General features: G+C 38.6%; 2 protein-coding genes across 2 annotated transcripts; both read left to right on the top strand.

The window, feature by feature from the left end:
* Positions 1 to 1,901: 1,901 nt before the first annotated feature.
* On the top strand, positions 1,902 to 3,213 carry LOC128364699 (gamma-crystallin M2-like). Its single transcript, XM_053325289.1, has 3 exons — positions 1,902 to 1,934; positions 2,581 to 2,823; positions 2,935 to 3,213. Exons 1-3 carry the CDS (start codon positions 1,902 to 1,904, stop codon positions 3,211 to 3,213), a joined length of 555 nt encoding a protein of 184 aa, XP_053181264.1.
* Positions 3,214 to 6,742: 3,529 nt separating this feature from the next.
* Positions 6,743 to 7,932, top strand: LOC128364696 (gamma-crystallin M2-like). Its single transcript, XM_053325287.1, has 3 exons — positions 6,743 to 6,775; positions 7,300 to 7,542; positions 7,654 to 7,932. The coding sequence occupies exons 1-3, from the start codon at positions 6,743 to 6,745 to the stop codon at positions 7,930 to 7,932; spliced, it is 555 nt and encodes a 184-aa protein (XP_053181262.1).
* The last annotated feature ends 9,246 nt before the right edge of the window (positions 7,933 to 17,178 follow it).

Raw genomic sequence — 17,178 nt, 5'->3', positions numbered from 1 at the left:
GATAATGCAGGTATACATTTTTACCTGATTAAGAAAGTGTCATATCACAATATCAATGATGTAGCGATGCAATTACATATAACACATTTACATTCCTTAGCAAATCACATCGGTAAGTACAACCAGGCTATGAAGGTACATGAGGAGGAGGTACTAGCAGCTGGTGAAGTGTGACCCAAAATTAAACAAATTACTCAACTGAGCATCACTGGAGCACTCGATCGTTAGTTGCACTCCATTTTACAGGAAGAGCAAACAGTGGCTGGAAGGTGAACCATTGGTCACGACCGTGATAAATAGGGAGGAACCTGACAGTCCGCCAGTTCTACCTTTGACTCTGCAATCCGTAAGTCTGCAGTTTTTCACATTTCAAATCAGGTAGTATGTCATCAATGACAGTAGGTCATTGAAAAAGAAGGATGGAAAGTGCCCTTCATTTTGTTTGCACCAATACATGATTCTGCCTCCAAGCTGTAATCACTGATAAAACGTTTTTTGTTTTCCCATATTGTCATATATCATTATCGCCCACCCCTAGTAGAAAGCCAGCGGAGGAAAAAAACAAACAAAAACTTTCATTTTTGTTAATAGCAAAGGTTTTATATATATATCTTAAGTAAAAAGCACAACATGGCTCCAGTTGCCTATTGTATGTGTCATTCCTTCTCATTTTACATCCAGTCCCTCCCTGCGAATCTAGATACTGGTCCATATATTTGAGTGTACTGAAATCACTAAGTGGGTTACATCTGCATACAGAGAATATAACTATTGTTAGTATGCTATAACTAACCCTAACCCTTCAAGATGAATTGTAATAATTTTGATACCCTTTTCATAAAATGCCATCAACAGGTCTAAACTTTCACCTCTCAAGAGAAAAATCTCAACATTAAAAGATCCCAGATGATGTATCCAACTGACTTTTCTTCTATTGCCATTGAGGTTCAGATTTTTAGTATAGAGTGATATTTCTCAACAATTATTCGGCAGATTGCCATAAAATTTGGTACAGACTTTAATATTTTCCTCAGAAGTAATTATAAGAAACTTTGAACACCTGACTTTTCATACAATTTTTTTTTACCCTTTCCACTGCTCTCCAAGATGAAAGTTGACAATTGAGAGAGAAATGTGGTAAAATCATTGGTCATCAATCTAAAGTGGTGATTCTTTGATCTCATTGTAAGATATGTCCACAGCTTTGGTGACCAAAGACAGCCAGATGAAAATTTCTGACTGTTAGAAATTCAAGACCACAATCTCACAGTGTGACAGCTGCTACGACCCCTCAACAAACAAAACAATCCGAATATGACATTTGCCAACATGACATTTCATAAGTACACTTTTTTGAATAAAGTAGTTTTAGTGGGGAAACATACTTATTTTTCTTCAGTATGATGATAGCACACAAAAAACAAAACGCAGATGAAACGAAAAGGAAGTTCATTTAATTTTGCTTTATTATGTTTCATCTCACAGTCTGACACAACAGCTTGTTGCTAAGGTTTTTCCATAGTTTGTTCACTCCTATATCGGATCGGATTTCGGCTCCAATGTTTACAGGTGAATTGGAGAAATTGACATTTTAAGTAAAGAATGAGAAAAAATAGTGTAATCATTTTTCTACTCTTTTCTCATGGTTTGCTGACGTTGCCTCACGAGTGTCTGTTAAGGGACAGTTTCTAAGAGCTGTTTAGTCAGTCCAAAATGTGGACAATCCGTCCGTATTCTGTGCATTTCTATGACACTCTTGCTGGCTCAGGTGGTTTAGGACAAAAGGGTCGCTGTGTGGATCAGGTATAAAAGGAAAGGGTTAAACCAGGTAGAGTACAGTTCGGTGCAAGAGCAGCAGCAGCAATTCCACCAGCAGCAGCAGCCGCCCACTAACCAACAAAATGACTTCCACTGGAATGAACATGATGAGCAAGGTGAGATTTCTTTAATAGTTTTGTTATATTATTGCGCTCAAAGTGCTTCAGCCACCACTAAAACACCATGTTTTTGGGTAGAATACTTTAAAGCAGCTATAATTAGTATTTTGACACTAACAATGAATCAACTTATTACATTTAGTGTGAAAATAGTTACTTATATTGGCTTTATAGCAACTTAAAACTTGTTTTAGTTTTCTGGCCGTTTTACTGTTTTGATTCTCTTAGGGTAATTTTGGGTCACAATAGGTAGCTGTTTAAGTGTACAACCTCTAAAATCACTACTTGCCCAGCACCAAGTTTAAGAGCCCAATAGTTACGTTGGATTTACATTAATCAGACGGCCAGAAACATGACTGTTAGTAAATGCTAATCTTGAATGTCTGCTAGATGTGGCAATAGTCAACTCAAAAAGTGATAACACTATATATTGGCTTGTTTCTGCTGCCCACATGTGGCCGAAAAAATCAGTTATTGCACTTCAAAGTAAATTTTGTCCAATTCAAGCTTCTTTAACTGCATGACATCCAAAGAAAGCTGAAGTCACAGTGAAAATGTTTCCTATTTTCTCCTCAAAAAAATAAACGAGTGCAGCTTTAAACTCTAATATGTGCTAACGAAATGTGATGTCTCGCTCCCCTAGGTTGTCTTCTACGAGGACAGGAACTTCCAGGGTCGTTCCTATGAGTGCATGAGCGACTGCCCCGACTTCTCCTCCTACCTGAGCAGGTGCCACTCCTGCAGGGTGGAGAGAGGCTGCTTCATGGTCTATGACCGCACCAACTTCATGGGCAACCAGTACTTCATGAGGAGGGGCGAGTATGCTGACTTCATGAGCATGATGGGCATGAGTGACACCATCAGGTCCTGCCGCATGATCCCCATGGTAAGACCACACTACGGGCTTGATTTAGTGTAGAAGACACCTCTTGAATTATTCATAAGCAGCCTTATAGATGTCATGCTGAGTTAATCTCTCTCCTCTTCTGCACAACAGCACAGAGGATCCTACAGGATGAGGATCTACGAGAGGGAGAACTTCGGTGGTCAGATGCACGAGCTGATGGATGACTGTGACAGTGTCATGGACCGTTACCGCATGTCCAACTGCATGTCCTGCAACGTGATGGACGGACACTGGCTGATGTACGAGCAGCCCCATTACAGAGGCAGGATGATGTACTTCAGGCCCGGAGAGTACAGGAACTTCATGAACATGGGCATGAGCGGCATGAGGTTCATGAGCATGAGGCGCATCAGTGACTCTATGTATTAGACTCTCTTTGCACTAAATAAAGCTGTCGTAACCTAAACTGATGGTGTGTTTAAGTCATTATTCTGAGCTCACACAGTCTTCCCACACATTTACATAGTTATATAACTCAAAGATGAACTCACAGGGAAATATTGTTGTGATTTCTCATTTTCCACATACTATTGTTCAGGTAAGATTTAGGAATTTTCATCTGAACTTTTAGTTACTATAATGGAGGAGAATTAGATCAGTTGTAACACCACTTTGGTTCCCACTGAAATATCTTATAAAGTATTGAATGGTTTAATATTTTGTTAAAACACTTGAATTGAAGGACTCCTACTGATGCTGGTGATCCCATTACTTTTCTTGGTGGCACCACCATGAGGTTGAAAGAGTAAAATATCTAAACAATTATTTGATGGATTGCCATGACATTTTGTAAAGACTTCCATGTTCCCTTCAAGATGAATTGTAATAACTTTGATCCCCTTACTTTTCATTAAACACCATCCAAACTTTAACTTGTATATTGAAGAATCTCAACAACAAGATAGATGGGTAAAATGTTCTATAAAGATCCCAGAGGACGCATCCCCTGACTTTTCGTCTAGTGCAGAGGTCTGCAACCTTTACTATCAAAAGAGCCATTTTTCGTAAGAACACCCTCATCCACCCAACAGTCCATCTGATAAACCTGTCTGTCAAGCAGGTCATCTTCCCTAAAGCCTGAAAGTTTGCTGCTGTTACACCAATTTTTAAATCTGGAGACCCAATTGATACGAGCAACTATAGATCCATCAGTATTCTATGAATCATATCCAAGGTGGCAGAGAAATTGGTGACAGAGCACCTCACAAAAATAAACAAAGGGGGTGCAGTTGGCGCTGTCTTTTTAGACCTAAAGGGGGCCTTTGATACAGTAAATCACAAGGTCCCCTTATTCATATCATCTTCCTCTAACCTATAAATTGTCAATATCAAATGGATGGCTTCATATTTAACCAACAGGAAGCAAGTTATCCGTATAGGGGACACTGTCAGCAGCCCTCACAATGAATATCACTGTCCCCCAAGGATACATACTGGGCCCGTTCCTCTTCAGTCTATATATAAATGACCTCCCATCATCATGCCCATCTGTCAGTCTCCACATGTATGCTGATCATACCGTTCTATACACCCATGCAGAAAATCAACAGCAGGCTGCACATAAACTAACAGAAACATTGGCCAGTGTATCAAGCTGGCCGAGTCAGTCATGCCTGCATCTAAATGTAAACAAGAAAATCTGCATTTTTTTTCCAAAGCAACTACAGACGTCTTTTAGTCAGATGTGTTGTTTAATGGTAGAAAACTATAATTGGTATCAGAATTCAAATATCTAAGCATCATTTTGGACACAAATTTGTGAAGTTTGGTCTGGCCGACATCAGATTCATTCGTCCTTACCTATCAACTGAGCTAGCCCTTTTATACTTTCATGCAATGATAATCTCCCATCTGTCATTCTGCATCACAAGCTAGTCACAAGCCCAATATGACAGCTCAAGTCCGTCTGTAAACAAGCACTTAAAGTCATGGACAAGAAGCCTCACAGATATCACCACTGCAACATCATTCATAAGTATAATCTTCTCACCCTGGACAATCTCAGGCTATACATCTATACATTGACGCCTGCCTTGTTTTTAAAATTACACATGGTCTTGCTCCTCCACCACTGAGCCAGTTTGTGGCCAGAAAAGACACTACCAGAACCACAAAGTCCACATTTAGAGGGGACTGCTTTGTTCTTATAGAAGGAGTACATTTGGATGCTCAGCCTTCTCTGTCTTAGCAACACTCTACTGGAGCATTCTGCCCAGACATATAAGGACCTGTTCAACCATTTCCCGGTTCAAAAAAACTCTAAAACACTGGCTTAAACAACACCAGAGCTGCAGCCATAACTAATGAACAAAGCTTTTACTTACTGTCTGCATTAATGATGGATTATTTATAATTCATAATTTAATGTTTATCTTAACATTATCTCTTTCTCTCTTTTCTTTTTTACTGTACTTTGCTAAGTTGTTGACCTGTCTTGGGACTACAGATGAAAACTAGCTCCATGGCTAATGCTGTCACATTTACATTGCGGTGTAAACTACAGTGCTGTTTGATGTGTATTGTCCCTGCCAAATGAATCTTAAATAAATAAATAGAATTAAACTCTCTATTTACCTCTGGGACTTTTTTTTTTTTAGATTCATCCATGGTTAGCTAACATGGGGTGGGGGTCGGAAACTCAAGACTAACCACCTGCAGAAAAAAGGCACTGGTCCGTAGATGTAGTAGGAAGTGATTCATATTTTAATTGATGAAATATTAAAACATTTTATTTTATTTCAGTGTCACAGTATCACCTCGAAATCCAATATATGAGATGTTCTCTTTGAAAGACTGTCCAATGCACAACAAGAAAATGAAATGAAAATTTAAAAAATCACCAGTATTTATTATTTTTTGTGAAAGCTGCAGAGGGGCAAAGGAGCCACATGTGACTCCAGAGCCATGGGTTGCCAACCCCTGTTTTAGTGCCATCATGATATTCACATTTTTGGTTTTGAGTGATATTTCTCAACAACTATCAGACAGATTGCCATGACGTTTGGTGCAGGCTGTCATGTTCTCCTCAGAAGTAATTATAAGATACTTTTACCTAACTTTTCATGTCCACTGTTGTCTAAGCTGAAAGTTGACTCTTTGATTGTCAATCTAAAACAGTGATCCTTGATCTGACTGTGAGATACAGCCACACCTTGGGTGACCAAAGACAGCCTGAAGCAAAATTCTGACAGTGTTAGAAGACAACATTCTCACAGAGTGGCAGCTGTGACGACACTCAACGATCAAAATAATCAGTATACTACATTGGCCAGCATGACATTGCATAAGAACAGTTTTTTGAATAAAGGTTAGTGGGGAAACACACTTATTCTTCTTCAATATGATTATAGCACATACAAACCAAAAGCAATGAAACAAAAAGGTTCATGCAACTTTGTTGTATCAACATGACTATTTACATTGCACAATTAAGATTCACCTCACATTCATCTCACAGTCTGTCATACCTCAAATTGAAATCATACAGTCTGACACAACAGCTCGTTGCTAAGGTTTTGCCATATTTTGTTCACTCTCATATTCCAGATAAGATTTCAGCTCCAACGTTTACAGATGAATTGGAGAAGTTGACATATTAAGTAAAGAATGTGAAAAAATAGTGAAATCCTTTTTCGTTTCATGGTTTGCTGATGTTGCCTCACGAGTGTCTGTTAAGGGACAGTTTCTAAGAGCTGTTCAGTCAGTCCAAAATGTAGACAATCCCTCCGTATTCTGTGCATTTCTATGACACTGTTGCTGGCTCAGGGGGTTTAGGACAAAAGGGCCGGTGTGTGGATCAGGTATAAAAGGAAAGGGTTAAACCAGGTAGAGTACAGTTCGGTGCAAGAGCAGCAGCAGCAATTCCACCAGCAGCAGCAGCCGCCCACTAACCAACAAAATGACTTCCACTGGAATGAACATGATGAGCAAGGTGAGATTTCTTTAATAGTTTTATTACTGCTCTCTGGCTCCTGTTGCTTCAGCCACCGCTAAAACCATAGACTAGAAAATGCCCTGTTAAATACTTTAAAGCAGCTATAATTAGTTTTTACTTAATTTTTTACAATGAATCAATTTATTGTATTTAGTGTTAAAAGAGTTACTTATAGTGGCTATATAGTAACTTAAAACTTTTTTTTCTGCCCTCCAGTTTACTGTTTCCTGTTTTGATTATTTTAGGGCCATTTTTGGCCACAATATTGTTTTCAATGTACAACCTCTAAAAACACCACCTCCCCAGGCTTGTTTCTGCTGTCCACATGTGGCCAAATAAAATCAGTCATTGCATTTCAAAGTCAATTTAGCAGTAAAATCTTTATCTTTAACAGCACTATATCCAAAGAAAGCTAGAGTCATGAATAATGAAAACTTTTCCTATTTTCTCCTCAAAAAAGGAAGTAGTGCAGCTTTAAACTTGAATATGTGCTAACCAAAGATGATGCCTCTCTCCCCTAGGTTGTCTTCTACGAGGACAGGAACTTCCAGGGTCGTTCCTATGAGTGCATGAGCGACTGCCCCGACTTCTCCTCCTACCTGAGCAGGTGCCACTCCTGCAGGGTGGAGAGAGGCTGCTTCATGGTCTATGACCGCACCAACTTCATGGGTAACCAGTACTTCATGAGGAGGGGCGAGTACGCTGACTACATGAGCATGATGGGCATGAGCGACTGCATCAGGTCCTGCCGCATGATCCCCATGGTAAGACCACACTACGGGCTTGATTTAGTGTAGAAGACACCTCTTGAATTATTCATAAGCAGCCTTATAGATGTCATGCTGAGTTAATCTCTCTTCTCTTCTGCACAACAGCACAGAGGATCCTACAGGATGAGGATCTACGAGAGGGAGAACTTCGGTGGTCAGATGCACGAGCTGATGGACGACTGTGACCACGTCATGGACCGTTACCGCATGTCTAACTGCATGTCCTGCAACGTGATGGACGGACACTGGCTGATGTACGAGCAGCCCCATTATAGAGGCAGGATGATGTACTTCAGGCCCGGAGAGTACAGGAACTTCATGAACATGGGCATGAGCGGCATGAGGTTCATGAGCATGAGGCGCATCAGTGACTCTATGTATTAGACTCTCTTTGCACTAAATAAAGCTGTCGTAACCTAAACTGATGGTGTGTTTAAATCATTATTATTCTGTGAGCTCACACAGTCTTTCCAAATATTCACAATATAAATTAGAATCAGATGAACTCACAGGCAAATAGCTGTTGTGATTTCTCATTTCCCAACTACATTTTCAGAATAATCAACAACTTTTTGATCTCAAGTCTCCTTTTTCAATTCGGCAACTGTGTATGCCGGATCATTTTTACCCTACTATACTGATCACAGCACACAAAACCCAAAACGATGAAACAAAAAGGAAGTTCTTTTGACTTTGCTGCATTTACATGACTATTTACACAGTAGTGTGACAATTCCCCACACATTCATGTCACAGTCTGACATAGCAGATTGTTGCTAAGGTTTTTCCATATTTTGTTCATGTTGTCCACTCTCATATTTCAGATTGAATTCTGGCTCCAACATTTACTACTGTTTTTTCAGTGGTTTGCTGATTTTTGAGTCACGAGTGTCTATTAAGGGGCAGTTTCCACAGCAGAACAGAGTGAGCTCCTCGGGAGGAGGGCTTTAAAGAGACAGGCGCTAAAACGGCCTGTTTCAGACAGAGGCTGAACTGAAGGGCTGCATAAAGGGCCAGTGTAAGACAAATAAGGATTTTCTTGAACTGTAAACCATGCAAAGATATTCCAGTAAAATTCCAGATTAATAATACAGACCTGCAAAATGGGCACGATATGTCCTCTTTAAATGAACAGAAGTTCAAAAAGAAAGCAAAACTATAATCAATGTATATAAAATGTATATATTATATACTGGTTTTATCTGCCAACATTAATACACATTTGCAGTTTTTGTTACACGTCTCAGAGGAGCATATTAGTAGCACATGTCTCCCTATCTTTCTTTCTCGTCTCCTCTTCCTCCAGAGGACGGCCAATCCAGCAAGCGAGAGGGGAATCGATGCCCTGATACGAGATTCAGCCTAATGAGGATCAGAAACATCTTAATAAAGACCCATAATCCACCACTTAATCCCTCATTACAGAATCATCTGCATTCACTGGTCCTGCTCCATACCGCCGCAGTGACGGCACATTCAGGTCCATTGTTCTGCCTCGCCTCATCTCTCACCCAGGGCTACATCTCCCTTTGTCTCCCCTCGGTGTCGAGTTATATTTGATCCGCTCTCATTAGACTTTTAGACGAGATGAGCAGAAGAGCCTGAAAATAGTGCTTTTGTGTGCACTTCTATGCTATCTCCTGTCTGAAATGGAAAATGAGACATATGCTTAATGAGGAAGAGATGGACTGGGACCTGCCGTTCAATAGAGAGATAGCGAGTGTATTGTGTGGAGAAAGTGCTGTGACCGATACTGTTCAAGACACACTTTACAGGCAACGTCTGTGTCGATGATTATGACTTCTGAGAGTGTGAAAAGAAGTGGGACAGATGGATTAAAGTTTAATGCTGAGCACCGGAGAGATTCTGAGTCTGGAGTTGAGGAAGTTTGACTCAAGTTTAAAAACTCAAGTATAATTTCTGGAAGTATGTTTAGTATATTATAATATATATATTATTATAATATTATATTATATTATATGTAATTATATTCATCTGCCATGTAATTGTAAAAACCTTTCTTTCCGAGCTTTTACCCTCAGGGAGGTGTTATAGACAAGTTATAGCCACAAGAAATGTTGTATTTCAACTATTTTCTACTGTATTTATGTATTTTATTTAATGTTGTTGGTTTCTGGTGTTCTGTGTTGTTGGCTATCCTGTTTTGTGTTTTTTGGCTCCTCTGTGGTGGAACCAAAGATCATTTTCCACAGCGTGGATGACAAAGGTCCTCCCCTCCTTCCAAAAACCTGCTTTTTCTATCATTACGTAGCCACCATAAATGTGAGTTTGACTGTGTTCAAGTCTATTATATTCACACTTTAATGTGCTCTTTGTGATTGACTTAATATTTCATACACAAACAATTAAGTCATATAAAACTCCTAGTCTATGTATTTGAAAAATGCTCATCAGCACAAGAAATTTAACTCTGCATTGCTCATACTTCACATTTTCTTCAAAGTATGCCAAATGTACATGTATATACTGGATGTATCTTTATTCACTGTAATCATCCTCCTTACACAGACAGACTGGCACATTTAGTTGCCCAAGAAACTTTGTATACATGTTTTGATTTGGTCTTTAAACTGTAAAGAAGTCAAGCCTGTGCCAAAATGTCAATTAATGGAATAAAGTCTATACTGCATGACCATCTTCTGCCCCTTTGCAAGTGTTTATGCTTGCAGTTTTGAGCATCTTAGCTACACGATGGGATGTCATGTTGTGTCATGGTATAACCCCCCCAAAAACAAAAAATAACTTAAATTACACTGTATCAATCATTTCAGGGAGTACTTAATATACAATTTAATCAGTATACAAATTAAAATATTTTTGATTAGTATACCTGCATGTTCACAAAATATAACAAATGTATTCAAATACAGTTCACGTTAGATAAGTACTGTATTGCCTGGTTCCTGCTCACCTGTTGCCACTCTGAAATTATCCTCACCTGCTGCTCATTACCTCATCAGCTCCAGAAGCTTATATATCGCCCCTCTGATATTCCCTGCCATTTTTTCAACGTTACTGCATCCCTTGCGTTCTAACGAAACAAGCCTGTATTCTGTTACCCATGATCCTGATTGTCCCTGTTGTTCTGTCATTCTGTACCTGACTTTGTGGATCTCTGCTGCCTGTGTTTTTTACCTGTTGTCTGCTATGCTGTCTGGACTCAGTTTCCTGGTTGGACTGCCTTTTCAATGCTGACCTGAAAGCCTCAATAAAAACCCCTTTTCCTCAACTTATCATAATTTGGTGTCTCCTTTTTGGTCCTTGTCCTGTTGCCTAATACTCACCCATATAACATAATTTACTACAGATGACTAAGTACCAAATATACACAAAAAGTATACTGTAGACGGAAACGTACAAATACAAAATCTAATCCTTTTCTGGACACTTTTGCTTTGTTCTGATGTTTTGATTTACTTTCATATGACGTAATCTTGCAGTTTCAATTTTAAATGGCAAATTAACTGCACTCGTAGCACCTCTCTAGTCTTCCACCCACTCAAAGCACCTTTCTAGTCTTTCACCCACTCAAAGCACTTTAAAATACATTCACACCGCTCTATACACTGATGGCAGATGCTAACATGCAAGATGCCAATTTTCTCATCTGGATCTTATCTAACATATATCCACAACCACACACACAATGTAATGGGTTTTTTTTTCAACCACTTGAGCTGTATGTTTCAGGAAATCTTTAACCTATGGACCTTGTGAACTTGAGGAAGTGTACTTAAAGATTCCAAGCAATATTTTAAAAATATTCCTATAGGCAAATGTTGTACCTGAATATAGCATAAGTTTTATATCTGCTAGTGTTCCCTTTTCCTTGCGATCATCTTCATTCTCTTCCTCATCAGTGAAGCAGCATGCTAGGAGTCTTGTAAGAGGAAATAGTCTGTATCAAGATGCCAAGAGAGCGTGAATTAACGGACGCACTCAAATTTAGACTAACGAAGGAGTTTAATATAGAATTATGTGTCGAGAGGGGTAGAACTCTCCTTTCCTTTAGGTAAAGCTGCAAGATGATCCTCACGAGAGTTGGATAATTAGCCCCATGAAGGTGTGGAGAAGGCTGATTCTTAACCCACGCTACCCCTCCTTCTTCATTACTCTGTGTACCGAGGTGAGTAGGAGGTGGAGGGGGATAAAACAAAACAAATAAAACTCATTAAAGGTGCCCGTGTGGCTACAAATCCCCTCTGCAGTATGCTTACGCACCGCAGACATCATTAACTCTGGTCAAAGGAGCCATCGTTATTCTGCCTGGATATGAGTGCAGATCAAAGCCCGCTACAGTTCATTGTCTTTTAACCTGAGGCAGGATTCTCAAAATCAGAGCTTCCTTTTTGGCAGTTTTCCATTTTTCCTCCCTGATCTCAGACTGTGGAGGCCAAGAAAATCATTACATAGCGAGCGCAAATCTTGAGATGAAAAAAAATAAATCTAAATGATTTCTCCAATGATGCACCTCTGGCATTTTCTTGTTGTGAGGAATTGATTTAGTTTTTGATGCTACAAAATAGATAACAGTTCTTTTTGTAGTGATATAAAAGAAGTTTGTTAAATCCTCCAGGGAATTTATATTAAGCATCAAGAGGCCGGTTTTCCCCCTTTTTTTTTTTTACAGTGAAGTTGATGTCTAGGGATGCAATGTTGGTGTGTTTATTTTGTCGTTTCATCACGTTGGTCCAGAATATCTCAACAACTATTTGGTGGATTGCCATGATCTTTAGAACAGAAATTCATGGTCCTCGTGGCTGCCATGAATCCAAATGACTTTAGTAATCACTCCCTCAGGGAAATTGTGATTTTTGCGATCACAATGATTATTGCAAATTCAAGAAATCTCCACACTATTTGTAAAAGCTTGCAATTTTGTTAAATTACAGCAACTTCTCTGCATTGAATGGCCAAATCAACCGATATGGACCAATTGACTCTTTTTTGTGTCGTGGTAACTTATGTCATCACAGTGCACTCAGTAACGATATGCTCTGAAGTATAGTTGTTTCAAGTATAGTTATCAAATTGTTTTTATCAAAGGAGGTGATTAAAAATATCTCAATTGGTGGTAATTACAAAAAAAAAACATAGTTACCTTAGCTTGCAGTTTTTCCAGTTGTTAACACCGCAGCAGGGAAACTGATTTTTCTGAGAGCTCTGATTGATCTGACTTGGAGGTTCATAATACAAAAGTTCAAGTTACAAATCAAGCAAATCAGGATCCCTCAAAGTCCATCATTCAAATTGACCGAATTTATCATTGGGTTATGTTTCCAGTGCGCAATATTAAGTCTAACTGGACTAACTCTGTAATCATACAACCACCTTGAGCGGTTTGATGACGATAATTCTTGCAAGTCAAAAACAAGGGAATCTTTACCGTCATCCCATCCCTCATGTAGACTCATATTTCCTCCATGTCTTGTCTATCAGTTACTGCCTCATTTATCATTTTATTTCAACAATAACTCAGCGACTATAATTCAACCAAATCAAAGCGTGATTATGAAACTTGAAATGTTGTTTTGAGAATAATCTTGTTTATGAGGGTGTGTTTCTGTTAGCTGCCAATCAACGCCAAACCATTACTTAAAAATACTTCTAACACAAACTTATCCTTGACAAATGTTCATATATTGAACAACTGGTCAAATCATTAAACTGACCAACATTTAATCAGTTTGAAAGCTGAGGCTGAATCCTCCCCAGAGGTGATGATTTGCTCCAACATGCTGGATGTAATCCACACCAATCTCCTGCCTTATTTCACACACATTTGCATCAGTGATCCTCTGGGTCTCATTTCCCTGACCCCCACTGATCTTATGTTCCTAATAAACAGGGGAATTTTTCTCCTCAGGTATGATGGCCTCGACCCGTCCTAACAACATGATTTCATGTGTGCAAATGATCCATTTACATACCACATTTCCCTCCTCCTTTCATACACATCTGCTCATTTATTTTGAAAACCTGTTTACATAAGGGTGAAGCAGAGGCAGGTGCAGGGGTTTTCTCCTCGGGGCTCACAGCTGTGACGAGTGTAACCGCTATCAGAGACAGAGAGCATGTGCCGACAAACACACTGTACTAATCACACATGATAGTATCTCCAACCAACAGACAGCAGGCACATGTTACAGGCCGCAGGCAGCGGAGCAGCAGGCTTTAATGTCTGCAGCCAATCGTGACCACATCAGACATGAACACAATATAGACTCACACCCACCCACACACTTACCCCTGCACACAAGTATAAGTTACATTGAAGTGGCTGCCTGTGTTATAAAGAAGAGATTATAGTTCATGTTTGTGTTTACAGAGCACAATATGCTCCACCTTAAGTACACAAATGGATGAGTTTAGCGCAGGGAATAAGGAAGTAGCCTACTTTGATTCCTTGGTACCAACACTATAATCTGAAAAAAGTCCTGCTTTAAAGGTTTTCTTAAAGTAAAAGTTACTGTCAAGTACTTCTTATGGCCCAGAGAGCTCACTGATTATATATCTTGGATTATTATGACTGATGAAACACTGTAGTTGAATGAGATGAAGCACATTTTAACTATTGTATGTACCTTTGAGCAGTTTAATATATAACAATGTAATTCAATACATTTTTAAATCAAGATTCACTTACATCCTTTTTTTGGGGGAATGCTTTGGAAAAAAGCTAAAAAATATAATTTTCACACTCAACTACAACAATGTAATGTTTAAACTGATCCATACATTGCTTTTGTCGAAAGTGACAATATAAAGCAATCAAATAAGCTAATATCTGTAGTAATATGATGCCTCAGAGTTGTGTTTGCTCATACCAACATGTTATAGACCAAAAGGCAAAAACACTCTCAAGAACAAAGAACGATCACACACCAGCCAGTGCTGATGTAATCGACTGGCTCAAACTGGGATCCACACCAGGGTTGACGTAGGTGAAGTTTATAAATTAATTTTCTTGGTCACATGCTTAATATTACCTGACATGAAGCCGAAACATTGAATTTGTACTCAATAAGTTTTTTTGGAGCTTTTATTCAGTGTGTGAGTGTTCTTTGTTCTTGAAAATGTAATGAGATGTAAAGATCATATTCACCATATAGACAAAAGTATATGGACACCCCCTATTCACATACTTTTGTGCTGCAGCGTGGTTTCCTGTGCCTGCTGTACTATCTCCTCTGTCACCAGCCATCACTGATAATAACCCAAACCTGTAGGAGGAATGTGGCTTTGGCACTGTGTTTCTCTCGGTGTTTTTGTCCCCGCCTGCTTCTCCCCTTTGTTTGTTGTAGTTGGAAGCCTTGGGAAAGAAACAAACACTGGAATCCAGTCTGCCTGTAACACCAGATACCCGGGAAGTGGTGAATGGAGAGTGGATGTGGCCGTAATGGGAGAGAGCCATGTCTATTGTGTCCCATTGTGTACACTCTCCCTCAACACACACACACTTTGCACCGGTCAGCGGTAGTGGGGTCAGACATTGACCTCTAGCCCCTGACCTTGTGATGGGGTGGTGGGTCAACTATCAGCACAAACAGATAACTCTTTCTAAAGAAAGTTGAGCTCCTGTCACTCAAAATATTCAGTCTTTTTGAAGAGGAATTTAACATCAATGAGTTGGGTTCTTTGTTTAGGTATCTTATAGGTAGCTTCTCTTTCTTTTGACATATTTTGTGATTATTTTACACAGATAACTTCTGAAAAATCTTTTGTTTTTATTTATTTAACTATGTTGAGCATGTAGGTTCATTGTTGATCTCGGTAACACATATCTGATAAAATACTTAATTCTACTAATTCTCGATTTAATGATTATATTCGATTTAATCATTTGTCTCATTATGGACTGCTTGTATTTAATAAGGTTTTATTTTGATCTTGGACTAAGATATGGTTACACAGGTTTTGCCTTGTAAACACAACATTATGTTATCTCTGAGATCCCTTGAGTTTATTCAGCAGGATTACAGACAAGTTATTTGATCAAATAGTTAAGTTGTTGGGTTTTTTCTGTCACTGACCGATGATAATATGGCATTTAAAAGGTGTAGTAGTGACATATAATATAGTATATAGTATAACATCCATGAACTGTTTTCTGATTTTCTCTTTTTTATAGGATACATTTACTATTATTTTGGACATTAAATCTCATTTAAACTGATATTTTGGCAACAGCAAAGGAAATAAACTTTAAACACACTGACATGTTTGCATTTTGATACAACAAACTCATTATTTTGCTTGCTAAAGTTCAGCATATCAACTTAAAAGCTGACAATATAGTTATTTAAACATCCAGCAGATATGGAGCAACATTAGCAGCTATTTGGAGTTGTGTTTCTGTCCACCTGATGAATCAATATACCAACATTCACTCTCCTTTTAGCAAAGTGGGTTTGGGTCAATTTAGGCTCCTTAGCTGCTAAATATTAGTTGCTAGCTATGTCTTTGTGCTGTTTGATGCTCAGCAGAAATGCAGCGAATGAAAGCGTTGAGAGTTAAGCAAATCTTATATGTTTGTTTTGGTTTTATGACCCACAACTTAACAGCTGAAAGAAGCTGAAATGCTCTGCAGGGTGATGTGATATTTATCTGTGAACAATTCCGTGACTAAAAATACTGATTGTAGCGGCTTATTTGGTGGTGGGCAGTACAGTGAGGTTTAAAGGAGGAGACATCTGCAACTTTCCAGGTCTAAATTATTTTTCTGGGACTTTACTGCAATATCTTTACATGATATACAGTTTTATATATAAAAAATACTTATTTGTCTTATACTGGTTCTTTTGCAGCTCCTCAGTTCTGCCATATTAGCCCCTGTCTGTTAAAGCCCCCCTCCAGATGAGTCCACTCTATTCAGATTGGCTAGCTTCCCTTTTGACTTTAAATCAGTTTACACTCATCTCAAGTTTTAGACCCTTGACCATATTTAACATAGATATCTAACATTAAAAGTATATAAAGAACTTTTTCTCTGATACTGTACAGCAGTGAGTGATTGAAAACAGTAAATGTGTGTGCTATAAAACCAAATCAATAAGCTGTACTGTTATTATTTCACTAGGATTGAAAACTCTTACATTACATGTTGTCATTTTATCCATTGTTAATATCAAAACTGATTATAAGAGCTTTACATATTAAAGTAAAAAAAATGTATATCAACCATTTCTGACTTTTTTTTGGACAATTTTGAACTTTTCACTGTTCATTGTTTGTCTTTTGTCAAGGTTATAACATGTTGTCTTGAACTCATCAGTTCTCAGCATTCTTGCTTTGGGCCTGGAACAGGAAGTGAATCACTAAGTTTTTGGAGGAACTCTTTATGACCTTGAAGTCTGCTACAGTGGATTAACCTCTAGCCTTTGTCACACTTAATAGCACTTAATAGTCTGAGAAGGTTAACACTAGTAGCTTAGTCCCTTCACTGATAAAGTATCACTACTTTAAATACATTTAACCACAGTGGAACAAACTGTTTTCTTTATATTTTAGTAACACCGCACATTTTCCACAATTTGTGAGTATAAATGTAATATAACTGAAATGTGTTTTACAAGCTTTTTACCCTGTGTGGAATACCAATAATAACTG

Source organism: Scomber japonicus, chromosome 9, assembly GCF_027409825.1.
Source record: "Scomber japonicus isolate fScoJap1 chromosome 9, fScoJap1.pri, whole genome shotgun sequence".
NCBI classification, from domain to species: Eukaryota; Metazoa; Chordata; class Actinopteri; order Scombriformes; family Scombridae; genus Scomber; species Scomber japonicus.
Note: the sequence above shows the minus strand (reverse complement) of the source record. Positions and strands in the feature narration are given on the sequence as shown.